Source organism: Pelodiscus sinensis, chromosome 15 (genome assembly GCF_052426305.1).
Source record: "Pelodiscus sinensis isolate ZL-2025 chromosome 15, ASM5242630v1, whole genome shotgun sequence".
NCBI classification, from domain to species: Eukaryota; Metazoa; Chordata; order Testudines; family Trionychidae; genus Pelodiscus; species Pelodiscus sinensis.
In genome coordinates, this window is record NC_143066.1 from 19,228,806 (window position 1) to 19,246,033 (window position 17,228).

A 17,228-nucleotide genomic window follows, 5' to 3' on the forward strand; every position below is an offset into this window, starting at 1 on the left:
TCTGTTGGAGTTTGCAAAGTAACAAATATATACAACGAACTCTGATAGGGTATGTCTACACTACCCCGCTAGTTTGAACTAGCGGGGTAATGTATGCATACCGAACTTGCTAATGAAGCCTGGGATTTGAATTTCCCGGGCTTCATTAGCATAAAGCCGGCTCCGCCATTTTTAAAAGCCGGCTAGTGCGAACCCCGTGCCGCGCGGCTACACGCGGCACGGGCTAGATAGTTCGAACTACATAGCCATTCCGATCTATCTGTACACCTCGTTCCACGAGGCGTACAGATAGTTCGGAATAACTACGTAGTTCGAACTATCTAGCCCGTGCCGCGTGTAGCCGCGCGGCACGGGGTTCGCACTAGCCGGCTTTTAAAAATGGCGGAGCCGGCTTTATGCTAATGAAGCCCGGGAAATTCAAATCCCGGGCTTCATTAGCAAGTTCGGTATGCATACATTACCCCGCTAGTTCGAACTAGCGGGGTAGTGTAGACATACCCATAGTGAATGGGAGACAAAACAATGTTCTTATTATATCACACATTCCAACATTGATGTTGCTCCTTCTATACAGGAACACTACAGAGTAAATATTATGTACAGTATCATGCTGAATTAACAACATCCTTGCTTAAATGGATGCAAGTATTGTATTTCAGCTGGTCATTACATGGCTTAAGTACTGTGCCACAATACTGCATAAAGAGATGTTGCATGGTAAGAATAAAATCATTTGATGCTGTTGTTTAAAAACAAATTTAAGACACAAAAAAGCTTTAGCCTGCATTAAAGATTAACTGCTCAGTTCTGTTCTTGAACAAGATAAAATAAAGCTTATGAAACCCTTCCAAAAACATTTTTCCTGCTGTGTAAATTATCTATTTATATATTTTAGAAATACGTGTCAGTCTGTTTGTGAGTTCATTTGTTCAAGAACTCCTCCTAAATGACAAGAGCTAGGACCCCCACATTTGGTAAGCAGCTTCCTCTTATCCTAACTTAAAGCGAGATCAGGGTTTGGTTGTGCCAGGACAATGAGATGTGCCTGGAATTTGATTAGTTCTCATAAAATGGAAAGGGAGGGGTCTGGCAGGAGGGAGTTAAGCTGCAGAATGACCACAGGGAGCAGCAAGGGGCCAGCGGTGGGGTCTGGAATTACAATTGCTTTGCCTTGGTAGTAAAAAGAAACTGAATGGGGGAGTTGAGGACGGAGGCTTTTTATAGTCTCATTTATAAACATGTAGCATGTGCATGCAAAGCCCATGAAAACGGCTGCTTTCCAAAAGGTTCTGAACTTTACACACCTCTCACATCCGTAGATCTGTGTGGGCAATCTCTGAAGGAGCTTTATTATTCCTCTTTTATGGAGGAAGAAAACAGTGAGTTTTTGGCAGAGTGAGATTAAAATGGGTCTAATTTTCAAAATGGCTTGATGCCACATGGCAGGTCATGGGGTAGACAGAGGAAAATAACTCAGATCTTTGTGACTCAGTCTCTGCTCTAAATACTGTGCGATGCTGTATCTAACCAAAGAGTGGCATTATATGAAAATTATGATTTCAGAATAGAATGCAGCTGGTGATCCTTGACTGCCTAACTGCATCTGAAATAATGATAAGAAAATATAGAGGTCCAAAGTGACTTGTCCTATGTCAAAAACAAAAGGTTTGGTTTTAATGTTTGAAATATTCACAATAATAATAATGTTTTCATTAAATTACTTTTGCCTTAAAACTTCTGGGATTCTAAAACCCTATTGAATATTATTACTTTTTGCTCGGAAGATATTTTCAATGGCAAATGTAATTTCCGAAAGCAACGTGGAAGAGAAGATGAAGATATTATTTAAAGATGTTTACTGTTTTGTTTTCTTATGTGTTTGGTTGACTGTACTTCTGACATACAGTATTTTTGTACCTCAAATACTTTTCATCAGACACAATGAATGAGAATATTAAACTAATTAAAACCGGATGCCTAGTACATTTTTTGGAAATGTAGCCCAAATTATGCTTGTATTAACTTTGCATATTTAAAATGTGAAAATAAACCAGAGTGCTATTTTAAAATAGCTGAGTACCACAAACAGACTGCAAACATACTATCTTATAACATAAAAAATGCCAAATTTTTATTTTCTTGTTAGTATAGCGATATTTAAATCAAATAAATTACCACAGATTTCAAAAGAAATATTTAATACAACAAAGTATTTAGAAAATTATATGTACATTTATGTAAAAATTCTAAAATGTAAACATTAACATAACGTCTTACAAATAATAGAGTTTATAGATGCTTATCTAAATACTATATATACATATATGCTACCTTAGAATTAAAATAATGTTTCCTATTTTCTACAGTTATGTAACAAAAGCAAAAAGAAACCTTTCGCTAGCAGGTTTGGTCCCAGACAAAAGAGTACGTTAGTATGTTTTGTTCTACATTCATAACTTCTTAGAAAGAGCAGACCTTCAGAATTATTATTTCTTTTCAAAAGATTTTATTTTCCTTTAAATTCATTATATGTAAACTTATATACTCTTAATATTTCAAATTATCCATAAAATTAAATCAGCTACCAGTTTAACTTTTCTCAGTGACATGGGTACTGCTATTCAAATATTGGTAAAACTCCAGTGCAAATGTATTTGATCAATTCCTCCTTAAATACTACAGTGAATTACTTGTGTGTAAATTCATGCCAATGTAAACAGAAAAATCAGGAGAGTTCTTATTAATAAAATATCTGTATTGATAGATTTCAATATTAGAATTGAATTATATGTAACAGGACCATAAAGTAAACGTTTTTGGGGCAGGGCACAGAATAGGGCACAAAATTTACTGGGTCACAACATTGTGCAGCAGCCGTGAAGAACAAAGGGTACAAAGCAAACATTTAATCTTTTCTTGAAATTGTAATAAACATAATGCACATCAATTTATAGTTTTAAGCATTACTCATAATAGTATTAGTTTAATATATTAAAATGATTTTTAAGACATTGCACATATCTAATGCTATAAAACCATGCATTCAAAATGGCTGAATTCTCAGCAAATTAATATTTCATATTGTGGCATGTGAGATAGGCCAAAAAAATAACGAGGAAACGGTAAGGAGACAAGTAAGTTCATTAGTCTCATGATGCAAATAGATGGAGCTTGAATACTCCTAGCATGAGCAGGAGGGTGCTGTTCTCATTGGACTCAAGGACTTAGTTCCACTGTCATCTGGGCTCTGATAATTTAATTTCCCTATATGCCTGAAGCTCCCATTGGTAGAACAGAACACTGACATTGAGTTAACTCTGTTGTGCTGACATCCCTTATGATGTCTTTGTGCCATCTGGTGACCGCCCCTCTGTGTCAGGAGATTGCCCTCTAATCTAAAAGCACAATTTTGGTTATGATCTCACCTGCTTTCAAAATAGTTGTTCCACAGGTTTCCCATGGAATTTGGGTAACTCTAAGAACATGAATATTTTGATTCATGAGATGTAGGACAAAAAAGTGTTTTTAGAGGGCAGTCAAGTAATTAAAAATTAATCACAATTAATACTGCTGTGAAACAATAATAAAACACTATTTATTTAAATATTTAGGATGTTTTTAAGATTTTCAAATATATTGATTTCCATCACAAAACAGAATATAAAGTGTACAGTGACAACTTGATATTTATTTTTTATTATAAATACTAGCACTGAAAAAAATAAATATTATTTCTCAATTCACCAAATTTGAGTACTGTAATGATTTATCATGAAAGTTGAATTTACAAATGTAGAATTATGTACAAAAAAAAATGGCACTCAAAAAAACAAGTAAAACTTTAGAGCCTACAAGTCCATCAGTCCTACTTCTTGTTCAACCAATTACTCAAACAAGTTTGGTTACAAATTTCAGCTCTTCAGATTCTTAAATCTTGGATCAAGTGCTGTAGCCATCCTTAGAAATCTCACATTGGTATCTTCTATGTGTTTTGTCAACTCTACATTGAAAGTGTTCTTAAAATGAACATATGCTGGGTATGATAGCACATGAAATATATGGCAGAATGTGGGTAAATAAGAACAGGAGACATACAATTCTCCCCCAAAGAGTTCAATCAAAAATGTAATTAACAGATTTTTGTTTTTAATGAGCATCATCAGAATGGAATTATGTCCTCTGAATGGCATCTGAAGCATGAAGGGCATATGAATGTTTAACATCTGTTGCATGTAAATACCTTGCAACGCTGGCTACAAATGTTCCATGCAAATGCCTGTTCTCATTTTCAGGTAACACTGTAAATAAGAAGCAAGCAGCCTTATATCCTATAAATGTAAACATACTTTCATGTTTGTGACTGGCTGAACAAGAAGTAGGACTGAGCACACTTGAAGGCTCTAGCATTTTGTTTTGTTTGAGTGTAGTTATGTAACTAAAAAAAAAAATCTACATTTGTAAATTACACTTTTAGAATAGAGATTCATCTCATGCAAGTATTGTAGCTATAATTGAAAAATACTATTTCTTTTAGCATTTTGACTACACAAATATTTGTAATAAAAATAATATAAAGTAAGCACTGTACACTTTATATTCTGTCGCAACAGAAATCAACATATTTAAAAATGTAGAAAAACATCAAAAACATTTATTAAATTTCAATTGGTATTCTATTAACAGTGCAATTCATTAATTTTTTTAAATTGTGATTAATGTTTTTAGTTAATCACAAGTTAACTATGGATTAATAGCTCTAGTTTTTTTTCAGAAACCTTTGAAAACAATACAAAATCTGTGTAGAATCAGAGAAGTCCCAGTAGAATTTTGAAGCAAGATAAATCCAAACAGAAAGTGAAAACCTTAAGTAAGCTCATTGATGAACAGGTGCTTTTATAAAGGAAATAGAATGTATTTTGCTGGTTTATACACTCTGCTATCAGGGAGGGTTAAAAGCTTCATGTCTGTTACTAAAACTTATGTTGCCATAGTTTGCAAATAGTTAATATTATAAGAATGCCACTCAGGAATGTAACATATTTGAGGCTTTTCATTTATTTATAGGTACACTTGGCTAATAAATATTAATTAGTCCAGAAATTCTGTCCTATAAGATAATTCACTTTCCTGCAGTCTTAGCAGCCCTTTTCACAATAGCTAGGTGCAGTGAAAAGGATCAAATCCGGAACTAAGAAAAGATGTGGGGAGAGTCCCACCAAACATACGCCTGTAAGTAGGACACTAATTAGAAATAGAATGTGACTTTTCTAGCAACTTCAGACTTAGTCCTGGTATGTACTCCTGTTCAGCTTCTCTAACTTACTTCCCTGCCTACCTCTTAGCTCATATAACTTCTTCTCTAACTCCTAACTTTCCTCAGATGCTGGAAGAGAGCCTCTTTCTCCAGAACGTTCAGGTGAGAGCCTCATCTTGCAACATGTCTTCAACTCCCTTCTTCGAGCTTCCATGCTAGTTCCTCCCCAAGACCTGCATGACCTTCAATGCTACTCACTTCCCCCTGTGGCCCCAAGCTTAGCAGGAGGCCCATTGGGAGAAAGTGAGCCAGAGGAGCAGACAGAGTTTGAATTTCTTAAAGCCTGAAGCCTTTATTTTACAGTGTACCCCCAACAACAACAGAGGAACCTCTCAAATCACCTTTTACAAATCTGGGAATTAGTTTGTGAAATATCAAGAGTTTAATATTTTCCCAGTTGAAAATGGATTGATTCAGTTGCCATCTTTGGATAGGTAAGATTTATACATCAACTAGAGTTCATAGGCAAAGTTTGGGTTTTCTTGAGGCCCATTTCTAAAACAACAAAAGAAAGCTTTTACTTCTGATGTACTGATAAGAAACTATCACCTCTCTAGATCATTAATATGAACCGACAGAGAGCATCACTAGTTCACGCAATACTCATTCTAGGTCCCATTTATTACTAGCTAACTGCCCTGAGCCAGTCAACCCTATATATTAGTAGGTTCCTACTATGTTCAGTGATTTGACAGCTTGAAATAAGCCATTGTTCTACAATTACACATTACTTTCATAACAAAATGCACCTTAACAGCTGAGTCTTAGTTGTGAGCCAAAGTCAAATTTACTGTCATTATGCCATATCTGCAAATATTTATCATATTAATCCCATCACAATGGTTTAAATTTGCAGTACATTTTGTACAATGACATAATTTGTTTACAACTGTCTGACCATCTATTTTTTTAAACTACACTGTCTTAGAAATTATTAATCCTTCCACCAATGTGTGATTTAATAGACAGGTCAAGTTAAGCTTTTGCTACTTTGTCATTATCCTGCCTCTGAATAAGCTTGGGAATTTTTTGTTTTGATTTAAATGGGAAATTTGATTAAAGACAGGATTTAAGTCAGTGTATTATATTCTGTGTATAGAATGCCAGAATCTCTAAATAGATGAGATTCTGAATATCTGTAGACAATCCTATCTGCAATAAAACTGAAAATGTTCTGCTACCTACTTTAAGTTTCTTAGGAAGTTATTTACTTTGACTATAATAGAAAAATAGCATTAAAATCTTTTCTACAATTTTTTGTAAGTATACACAAAAGATTCCAGATTAAGACCATTGGAGATTCAAACTGTCTGTATACATAGGCCCTATGAAATGTGTTTTATTATTGTGGATTTTCAGATTTATTATTTTCTGATTTTTCCCCCCATTTAAAAAGTAATAATTCCATCCCCTGCAGCCCCAGCACTGCAGTGGGGACAGAGAACTCCTCCAAACCTGGGGGCTGCAATGAAGAGAAATCTTTATTTTTGAGGATAGTGCTGCATTCCATGTTTCCATTCCAGGATTCCGTCCATGTTCATGTTAATGCAGATTTCATAGGCCCCTAATATACAGAACAGGTACTGAGTTGGAGGTAGCACTGAAAGTTTCTCTGTGCTGTCCTGATGTTTTGCCACAATCCTAAACCTGAAAGACACCTCTGGAAAAGACAGGACAATTTCATTGTTAACCTAACTGCTCAGATTACCACAAAACACTGGTGTTCAGTGATATATATACACACTTACCTACTAAGAACTGGATTGCTGCCAACTCATTTTGCACAGACTGATGAAAGTCACTGCTTTCATTCACTACCATTCTGGGTTAGATTTGCAAAAGCAGTGTTTAATAAGCAGTACTGCATACATTTAATTAAGTGCATGGGAGAAATTGAAAGTATTCTTATATATATAATAAACCATTGTTATGATTACATTATTTTCTATGCAAACATAATATAACATTTCTAGATTTTTAACTTACATGGTCAAGATTTCCAGTCCCCAAACATTTTAAAAGGCTTGATCATCAGAGGCTAGGTTCTTAGAATTAATTGGTAATTAGTCCTCTTTTGTCTCAGGTGCCAAAAATTAGGACAGACAAAATCAGTAGTCACTTCTGAAAATCTTGGCAAGAATCCTTAAACGATTAAATTCTGTTCACTTTATTCATATGAGTAGTCTCATGGTTCTCATGTGAGTAAAGCAAGCAGGATCTGGCTCATATTGTATAATCTGTTATCGAATGTTTCTACTGAGTCTACAGGCTCAGCTACTGTATAACTTTTTATACTGTGTAATTGCAAAGAGTCCACTGAACTATTTTCTTAAAGAGATCACAGATGAATATTTAAGAACACAAGTTAATATAACAAAATGAAGGTTCTCTGCAGCCCCTAAATTTACTATTATATATGCATTTTATGCTAAAATTAGCAGAGAACAACCTGTACACTGTAAACGAGTCCAATATTTTTTGATATATTTATTTATATACTAAAAATTAAGCAAAGCAAATTAATCAGGAGAGAGAGAGAATTTTAAGAGCCAATAGAGAGCAAATTCTTTGTAAATAGCTCAAAAGGACAGTTTTAAAAATATGGATAGTACACGTCATCCTGTTTAGTGTGCGTCTGTTAAATTAAGTTTCCTCACTATTTGCAGCTTTTCAAGGGAGCGGGGGGGAGGGAGGGCAAATCTGTACATTGTGAGCTATTTTCTGAAGATGAAAACAGATTCATGAGGTAAACACATCTAAATCCAATTCTACCTAAAGGAATTTATGTAAGGTGGGCTTTCTGTTCAATTTGTAATTCAACTCTAGTAGGCAAAATTTGGCATATGAATTAGTAATTCAGATTACACTCCTGTCAATCTTGTAAAGCCTTTAGACCTTTCAAAGATATGAATTCTTAGTCAATCTATGAATTTTTCAACAAAGAAACTTCAAAATATAAGTTATGCATCAAATTAATTGGTTCGGAGATGCTTTAGCTTGTGGTCTGCTTGCAGATTTTATTTATTTATTTTTAAACAAACACCCACATACTGGATTCAAACATCAATATTAAGTCATTTTCTGATGTAACTAAGACATCTAGCTTTTCTAATAAGATGCCCTTTGGTATTCATTTGTAAAGGAGCTCTTTTATAGATGTGCAGAAGATACTGAAGGAGCAGATAAGATTGCAAGTATAAGAGTAATATTTCATTTTTGGGACATAATTTTTCTTTTGGACTCTCACGTTTTAATAGCTGCTTGCTGCTAGTTGCCTTTTTCCATCACTTACTGAAATTTACACACAGTGTATGTCAGTGTTAGCATTATAGGACTTGCTCTTCACACTCAGAAGCTAGTTCTGCAACCATTCTTCATTCCGAGCAATCCTTATTCATGTGCTTTGTCCGGCTGAAGTCAATAGGGCTTCTCATGAATAAGTGCCACAAAATGGGACACTGGCTTGCAGAATGTAGGTCTCAGTTTGTTAGACTTTTAAAAATAGCAGCTCTACATTCACAAAAGTACATTAATAAGTGGATTATTCCTCTGAAAAAAATTTTGGGTTTCTATAACTACTGTCAGGTATTAATATAATAAGCTGGCAGTGTAATAACAAAATGACTGCACTGTACCTCTGAGCAGGAGTCATTGTCTAGTTTGCTGAGGAAAAGAGAACAACGCTTTAAGGGAGAAGGAGAGAGGTGAAAAGCTGCTGTAAAAGGGGGTGGGGTCAGTGTAGTGACACTGACACAGTCCCTGCGACCAGAAGGGTGGAGGAGTTGAAAAGGGGCAGCCCAGGCATGAAATGCCATTTTTCCTTGCAGAAGGTAAGGCAGCTCCTCCTCTGGAGGTAGCAAAATGCCAGGTTTGGTCAGGACCTGCTGTGGGCATTGATCGCAGTAGCCACTTCTTTCAGGGCTTCTAGGAAGGACTTTTTCCCTCATTCGCAGATTGGCCTGAGAGAGAGGTGAGGGTTTTACCTCCTGCACTGCAGGTTCACGGAGGGCTTTTTTATGGTGAGATGTGAAAGGAGTTAGGTTGTATGTCATAACTCATGATGTAAGTGGAACAGACGTCCAGTACAGGTACTCAATAGAGAAGGTGTTCAGTGACTAGATAAATGGCTTTGTAAAGGACTTGAAAAGGAGGTGCTGGTTAAAGGAATAGAAAGGGGTGGTGTTCAGGGCTCCTATAAATGGTACATTAGGGAGCCAAGTCCCCTTTCTTACTGCTTACCTTAACTTTCCTGCAAGCGGGTGTGTGGACTGCAAGGCCTCAGCAATGGGTGGTTGGGGGACTGAGATGGAAAAAGGTGAGGACAGGTGGAAGCCCAGGCAGTAACTGAATGAACATGGAGTTACTTGCAGGGTGTAATTTATCTGCCTGGTCGTCACAGACATCTTATAATAAAGTTGCAGACTCATTAAAGCCATATCAATATTCCAGCCTATGGGAAACAGATTATTCAAGCAATTTGTGAGAAGAGACTTGTTCTGTTACACACATAAAGCAGAATATATTCTGTAGTAAACATGAATGGATATTAGTTAAGACTCAGTACGGGGCTGGGATGCAGAAGGGGGAAAGGTGGTCAAAGCAATCTTTACTAACAGATGTTGTGAATTGGATTCCAGTTGATCCATTTCAGGATTTTCAGAACTTGTAACGATTATTCTCCCAGTTTTCTTTAGTTATTCTCACAACATCATTACAAGTCACTTCACAGTAAAAAGAGGACAGGCACTTTTCAATCCTTTAGCAACAGCATTTCACGTGTTTTACAAAGTAGCTGTAAGAAAGGCCAAATGTCCCCTTACTTTAATGTTGAGAGACTGTTTTTATAACATCAGCAAGAAATCAATAACAGAACAAAGCCAAATGCTAGAATATCCTATCTGCAACACGTTAACATTGTGTTTCCTTTTTTGATAAGCTTCTTGAGTTGTCTTATACTGCACTTTGCCTTGCAGCAAAAACAAAAATTTCAATAGAAAATTATTAGAATCTCCATTTTTGAAGAATTACTCTTCACAAGTGAGAGCTTCTGGGAATATCTGACTAGAAACATACAAAAGCTATTTTTGTCCTTTTTACTGTTTTTTCTCCTGCCATTTACTTTGGAATGTTTTTAAAAGCCCCTTGAGTGCATCAGAGTATCATAACGAAAAGCAACAGTCATTCCATTTCCAAAAGGCAATGGGTTAGGAAAGTTTTTAAGTGCAACTTTCTGACACATATTGATTAGTGATAATTACAGTGGTTCTTTTTAGAAAAAAATTCTCTGGACATGATGCACACAGATGTCAGGAACAGAAACAGATGGTACTAGTGGAAGAGAGACTACAGCACAAATACAGGATTCATAGTAGTAGAATAAGTTCAGAAGAAAAAAGAATGCTTTACAAAACAAAGGAAGTATGTATACAATTTGCTGTGTCCCCTGTGAAGAGCTCTTATATTTCAGTGGGAAAATGCTTGCTGCTTTCAAAAGTGACCTGTTAAATCAGAATGATGAACCATAGTATTTAGAGTCTCCTTTCAGGAATTAACTCAATGCAGCGGAATCCTCCCCAGGGCATTTCACAATCAACAGTATGGAATAGATCCGTTTAAAATACAGGGTGCTGATGATGGTCAGAGGTCACCACTTTGAGGCTCTAAGTTACGTGGCTCCCTCTGGTGGTGCCGAGATAACTTTGGAAAGCGGGTAGTCACTCTTGAGCGATTGCATTTGCTTACTGGTTCTCCCACAGGCTGGATATCACTACGAAAAAAGAAAAACAAAATCATCAGAACAAGTTGATGTTGTATGTAAATTCTCTTGTAGTTATTCTATATGCAGAAAAAGTAGATGTTATGAGAATCCAGCACATACCTTTAACTATATGGACTTAAATTATTCATACTGCTAACAGAACTCTGAATTACAATGCTCTTGTAAAAATGGGAATAAGTAGGATTTTATGGAAGACAATTTCTAGGATAAAAACATAGCTCACTTGGTTGAAGTTCAGAGAAGGCATTAAAAGGAATATATGTAAAGGCAAAAGTTTGGATGATGCCTTAGTTAATTTTTTCTAATTATGGATGGACGTATCCTTACATGACAAAGTACATTAGTAAAACACTACCGCTGGGAATTCTTCATTCTGTTCTGATCCACAACAGACTGTGATTTTACATGACTGAGTCTTCCGAAAAAAAACTTACTTGGAAAACCAAATATTCTAAGAAAAACAATGAAAAATTCTGCTTACTTGCGTGTCATTCAGAGACTATAGACTCCTCAAAAAATTGTAGTACAAAGGAATAGTGTACTTTTGCCATACTTTTAGAGGACTCGACAGGACTTAAAAATCTGCAGTTTACTCACGTCTCAATCAACATCACTGATTAGCATTTCACAAACCAGCCAAATGATAACAAGGTTATGCAGCATGCAAAGTCAAAGTTATTTTGACATATAAAAATCAGCTATTTATACCAATTTTCAATCTCTGTTGATGAATTAAGAAGAGAGATGCTCTTCTGCAGTCCTGACTATTTTGGGTGAAAGCGGATGTATTTTTGAAGCAAACAATGAAGTCACTCCATGTAGATGTCCTTTCCTTGCTGGATGACATTTATCACAGTGCAGAGAGCCTTCCTAATGTTTATTTCCTTTGTAAAAACACTTGGAGAGCTACTGATGAAAAGCATTATGTAAGAGATAGTATCGTTATTATATGCACCCTTAAATTCCATTTATACCAGTGGTGGGAAACTTGTGGCCCAGCATTGTTCTATGTGTGGCCCATGAGACATTCTGTTTATTGTTGCCCAAGAGCAGGGTTGCCAGATTCCACTGGAGTCTGTCTGTGTCATTTTTTCCTACCAGTATTACTAAGGTAACATGCACACAAAGCAAGGACATGTGAAGTGAGGTACAAGCTGATTGCACACATATTGAGTGTAAGAGCTGTATATTTCCTCTACCTCCAATCAAAGCACCGCTACAGTGCAACCAGCACACCCCACAAATTCTAGATGTGCAAGTGCAGTTGGCACAACTAGCCTATCCCAGGAGAACATGTTGGTTGCAACAGCCTTGTGGCCCACTGAGATTAAAGAGGGCCACTCATGTAGCCCACTCACTAGTGTATTTTGAAGGCTTAAATGGAATGAACTTAAGTAGCACATATGCTTCGTACAGGCTATGTTCACGAGTGCAAAATTTACCCTCAGAGAGCTGATTACTGTAGTAAGGTATGTCAGTACTTCATTTTGTCGGTGGCAACCATCAGTTTTGTACGGCTGTTGAACAGTTGCCAATATTCCCCAACATAATGGACAGAGGTTCCAGAAAATACCCTGACAAAGGCACTGCTATATTGAAAATATTAGCAGAAAATAAAAATGCTTTTCAAAGAACAGTGTGAAGTTTCATTATTGTGCATTTCCTTAGCAGAATAGTTTGAAGTGGCCCCAGTTTCTTTAAATATATTGATTTTAACTAAAGTTCATCAGAGAGCTCCTAATACCGAATTCCTCTGCTGCGAGCAGAAAGTCCACTACATGAAAATAGCTCCACAAAGTTCTTAGCAATCTCAAAATCTATAGCTAGTAACACACTTGTTCTGTTTGTTCTATAGCAAAGTTTACAAATTACAGCTTTATTTCCTTGCTTTCTTTTCAATAAAATCAAAACATTAACATTTAGCTAGGTACATAATCATACGTTGTACTAGCCACAGATAATTAGATTTCCATTTCTGCATTTTCAGGTTTTATGATTGTTTATTTTGTGACATCACAGCCCTGGAGAATCCAAATTAACAAAAGCTATATGCAGTACCCAGAAGATCCTGCTTTCTGAATCAATTTCACTTGTGTATATTAATGATTTCTCTATTCTATTATTATGAATATAGGTGCTGTGGGAGAGTATTTATTACTTATTATTATTATTATTACCACCATGTTAATAACCAATTATCCAAGATGGCATCATCATTAACTGAAATGTGTATGCCAGTTGCATGATGTCATCTGCATAAGCTAAGGAGTTTAGCTCTAGATCATCCACATTCCCCAACTCATGTAACATTCTTAATGCTTAAGAACATGCGGAAAAGTGACTGTGATTCCCTACCCCCTTTTCTTACACCATGGCAAGATGTGGGGAGAGGCTATGTACTGCTGGAAGGGGCGGGGCCCTTGGTGCTGTACCACCTCCCCCCAGCCAACAGAGCTACCTGCAGTGCCACGTGGCATGCTTTGGCCGCAATGTAAAGGGCCAAGGACTCCAGCCACCGCTGTTGTAAAGGGCCAAGGACTCCAGCCGCCGCCACAGTAGCAATGGTGGCCAGGAGCCCTGGGCCCTATTGAATCGCTGGGAAGCAGGGCAGTTGTCCCTTTTCCCCCACACTGTCAATGGGCCTGTCTTACACCAAACTGATTTGAAGTGGCTTAATTCTCTAGAAATTATTAAGGCCCTGTAAGAATCTTTATATGTAGCTTATATAATTGCAATTACCTTATCTGAAACTCTATGTGCTTTTCCCACTTTCCATCAGGTTTTCCTACAAACCAACTCTAATACCTTTGTGAAGCTGATGAAAACAGCAAACGTCTTTAACCTGCTTTCTCACTTTTTGTTCCATTAACAAAAAGCATGGGCATGAATAAATAATAAATGCAACTTGGTCCTGGTCTGAAGTTGCACTGTTCTTTGCCTAATAATTTTTCTAGAAATGTCCTTTATCTGGTGACAATTACTTTATCATAATTTTTCCCAGTACTATCTGTCTGTCTATCTATCTATATTTTAGAGTATGTCTGTGTGTCTATCTGTGAGTCCGTTTGTTCAAAAATTCCTAAACAGTAATCCTAAATTTGGTGTGCAGCTCCTCTTCTCCTAACTTAAAGCAAGGTCAGGTGTTGGTTGTCCCAGGAAAAGGAGAGTCTTCCATAACATGCAAAGGGAGGGGCTGCTGTTTGGAGGGATGTGATATGAGAGTGGCCACTGGGGACAGCGAACCTGTAGGGGAAAACTATCCTGTAGAGCAGGGGTGAGGTATCTAAGGTCCAGCGTGGCTAGATCTGGCCCCTTAGGCTCAGAGCTCCTCCCAGTATCGAGGAGCCCATGCTGGCACTCCAGACCTTCCGCCGCCCCACTGCGGGGCTGGAGCACACAAAATCTATTAGTCTGGACTTTCCCCTCCCCCAGGCTCTAGTGTGTGAGGGGAATGTGGGGAATGTCTTCCTCCTTCTCAGTTGGGGGGCATGTCAGTGAGTGTTTCTTTTTGCTTCTCACTTGTGTGTGGCCCCCCCCGACTGAGTTTTCTGTGGGTCAGTGGCCCCTGACCCAGAAAAGGTTCCTCACCCCTGCTGTAGAGTGTCCGCTGGGGGCAGCCGCATCACACAGGAGTTTCCAGCAGGGCTGAGGCTCTGCCATTTTGCCTGGCAGCACACTGAGTAAGTAGCATCCCTGCCCCTAACTCTTCCCCCTGCTCTGGATGAAAGGTGGGCTGGGGGTGGGGGGAGAAACAGAAAACTCCCCTGGGGTCTGGGTGGGATCGGGGGGGGGGGGGGGAGAGAAAATACCCCTGGGGGCTGGGGCTGGGAGAGGGAGAGAAAAGGTCTGTACTGGATGGGACCCCCCCTGCCCTGAGCCCCTCCTCACCTTCACCCCTTATTCTCACAACCCCTGTCCCCAGCCTCTTGCACCCCCACAGCCACAAGCCCTGAGCGCTGCACTCCCACACATGGCCAGCCCCCTGTCCTTTATGACGCAGGCACCACTGAGTAAGTCTGCTAGTACCTCCATCATTTGAATTTGCAGGATCTCTTTTCTTCAGGATTGGTTTAGCTATTGCTTTTAGTTGGTCATGTGGTGCCTCCTCTTGTTCATGTACCTTTTTGTATATTTTTTTTCTAATGCTTGACTAGCATCCATCCCTTTGTTTTTTTAGCAGCTCAGCTATTTGGTTGTCTACTCCTTTTCCAATTTTTTAACTGGTTTACTGCACTTTCTCCTTTTGATGTTAGTTCATAGAATCATAGAGAATCATAGAATCATAGAACTGGAAGAGACCTCAGAAGGTCATCAAGTCCAGCCCCCTGCTCTAGGCAGGACCAATTCCAACTAAATGAACCCGGCCAGGGCTTTGTCAAGCCGAGACTTAAACACCTCTAGGGATGGAGACTCCACTACTTCCCTAGGCAACCCATTCCAGTGCTTCACCACCCTCCAAGTGAAATAGTTTTTCCTAATATCCAACCTGGACCTCTCCCACCACAACTTGAGACCATTGCTCCTTGTTCTGCCATCTGTCACTACTGAGAACAGCCTCTCTCCATCCTCTTTGGAACCTCCCTTCAGGAAGTTGAAGGCTGCTATCAAATCCCCCCTCACTCTTCGCTTCTGCAGACTAAACAGACCCAAGTCCCTCAGCCTCTCCTCATAAGTCATATGCTCCAGCCCCCTAATCATTTTGGTTGCCTTCCGCTGGACCCTCTCCAATGCATCCACATCCTTTTTGTAGTGGGGGGCCCAGAACTGGACACAATACTCCAGATGCGGCCTCACCAAAGCCGAATAAAGGGGAATGATGACATCTCTGGATCTGCTCGCAATGCTCCTCTTAATGCAACCTAATATGCCATTAGCCTTCTTGGCTACAAGGGCACACTGTTGACTCATATCTAGCTTCTCATCCACTGTAACCCCCAGGTCCTTTTCTGCAGAACTACTACTTAACCAGTTGGTCCCCAGCTTGTAACTATGCTTGGGATTCTTCCGTCCCAAGTGCAGGACTCTACACTTGTCCTTGTTGAACCTCATCAAATTTCTTGTGGCCCAATCCTCCAATTTGTCTAAGTCATTCTGTACCCTATCTCTGCCCTTACGCGTATCTACCTCTCCCCCCAGCTTAGTGTCATCCACAAACTTGCTGAGGGTTCAATCCATCCCCTCATCCAGATCATTAATAAAGATATTGAACAAAACCGGTCCTAGAACCGAACCTTGGGGCACTCCGCTAGAAACCGACCGCCATCCTGACATTGAGCCATTGATCACTACCCACTGGGCCCGGCCTTCTAGCCATCTTTCTATCCATCTTACCATCCATTTATCCAATCCACAATCCCTTAACTTGCTGGCAAGTTCAGAGAACCAGTCTGTTTAAAAGCCGCCCTATTCACCTAGCATGACTAGAACGCTAGTACCTAGATAAGCTGCAGGGATGACTGTGTCGGAATGTTTCTTCCTTACTTCCAGTACCTCTTTGGCACTTGTTGTCAGTCCACTGGCCTTTAACCACGTGCATAATAGGCCTGATTGTGTTTCCATGCAATTTAATATTTTTGTATTAAACTATTGCTTGTTCAAGCTTTGCAATTTTTTCACTTTACTTGATGCTTTTACAGCTTCTCTTTTTCCACAGACTTGACTTGTTTTCATTTTTACTGTGATGTTTTGTTGCTTGTCCTGCTTTTCCTCATTTGCTTATACCTTCCAATAAGTTCCTGTACTGTGTTTTGTAATGTTTCCTTGAATATTTCCCATCCAGCCTAAAGGGAGATTTCCTCATCATCACAAATTAATATCCTGAAAGGCCTTTCAACCCTCACTTTTTATGTTTCCCTCATAGAACTATCCTTATATTATCAAGATAAAACTTAGAGTTTATGGTTTAATCATCTTGTGAGTTCCATGTAATTCTTTGCATGACTTTATGAGAAAACCAATTACCACCAACAATCAGACCATGCATTTCACAATAAGTTCTTATATTTTTCCAATTATTATTTGATGTCATGATGCTGTGTGATACGACACTATTCACTTGCTAACCATGTCCACTACTAATCTTTGCATTCATATATCCCTTTATCAGGATCATATCCTGATCAGGAATCTCATCCA

The 17,228-nt window shown here is 38.4% G+C and overlaps 1 protein-coding gene across 5 annotated transcripts in view; it reads right to left on the reverse strand.

Moving 5' to 3' along the window:
* Window positions 1–2,100: 2,100 nt before the first annotated feature.
* The window catches only part of SNX29 (sorting nexin 29), a 472,527-nt gene continuing 457,399 nt past the window's right edge, over window positions 2,101–17,228 (reverse strand). For 4 of the 5 annotated variants that reach the window (XM_014577718.4, XM_089782297.1, XM_014577716.4 and 1 more), the window contains one exon: window positions 2,101–11,081. In XM_014577718.4, the coding sequence (XP_014433204.3) occupies window positions 10,952–11,081 (130 nt within the window). In that variant the 3' untranslated portion in view covers window positions 2,101–10,951. The remainder of the gene's footprint in view (window positions 11,082–17,228) is intronic. The other variant, XM_075899353.2, reaches the window with a different exon arrangement.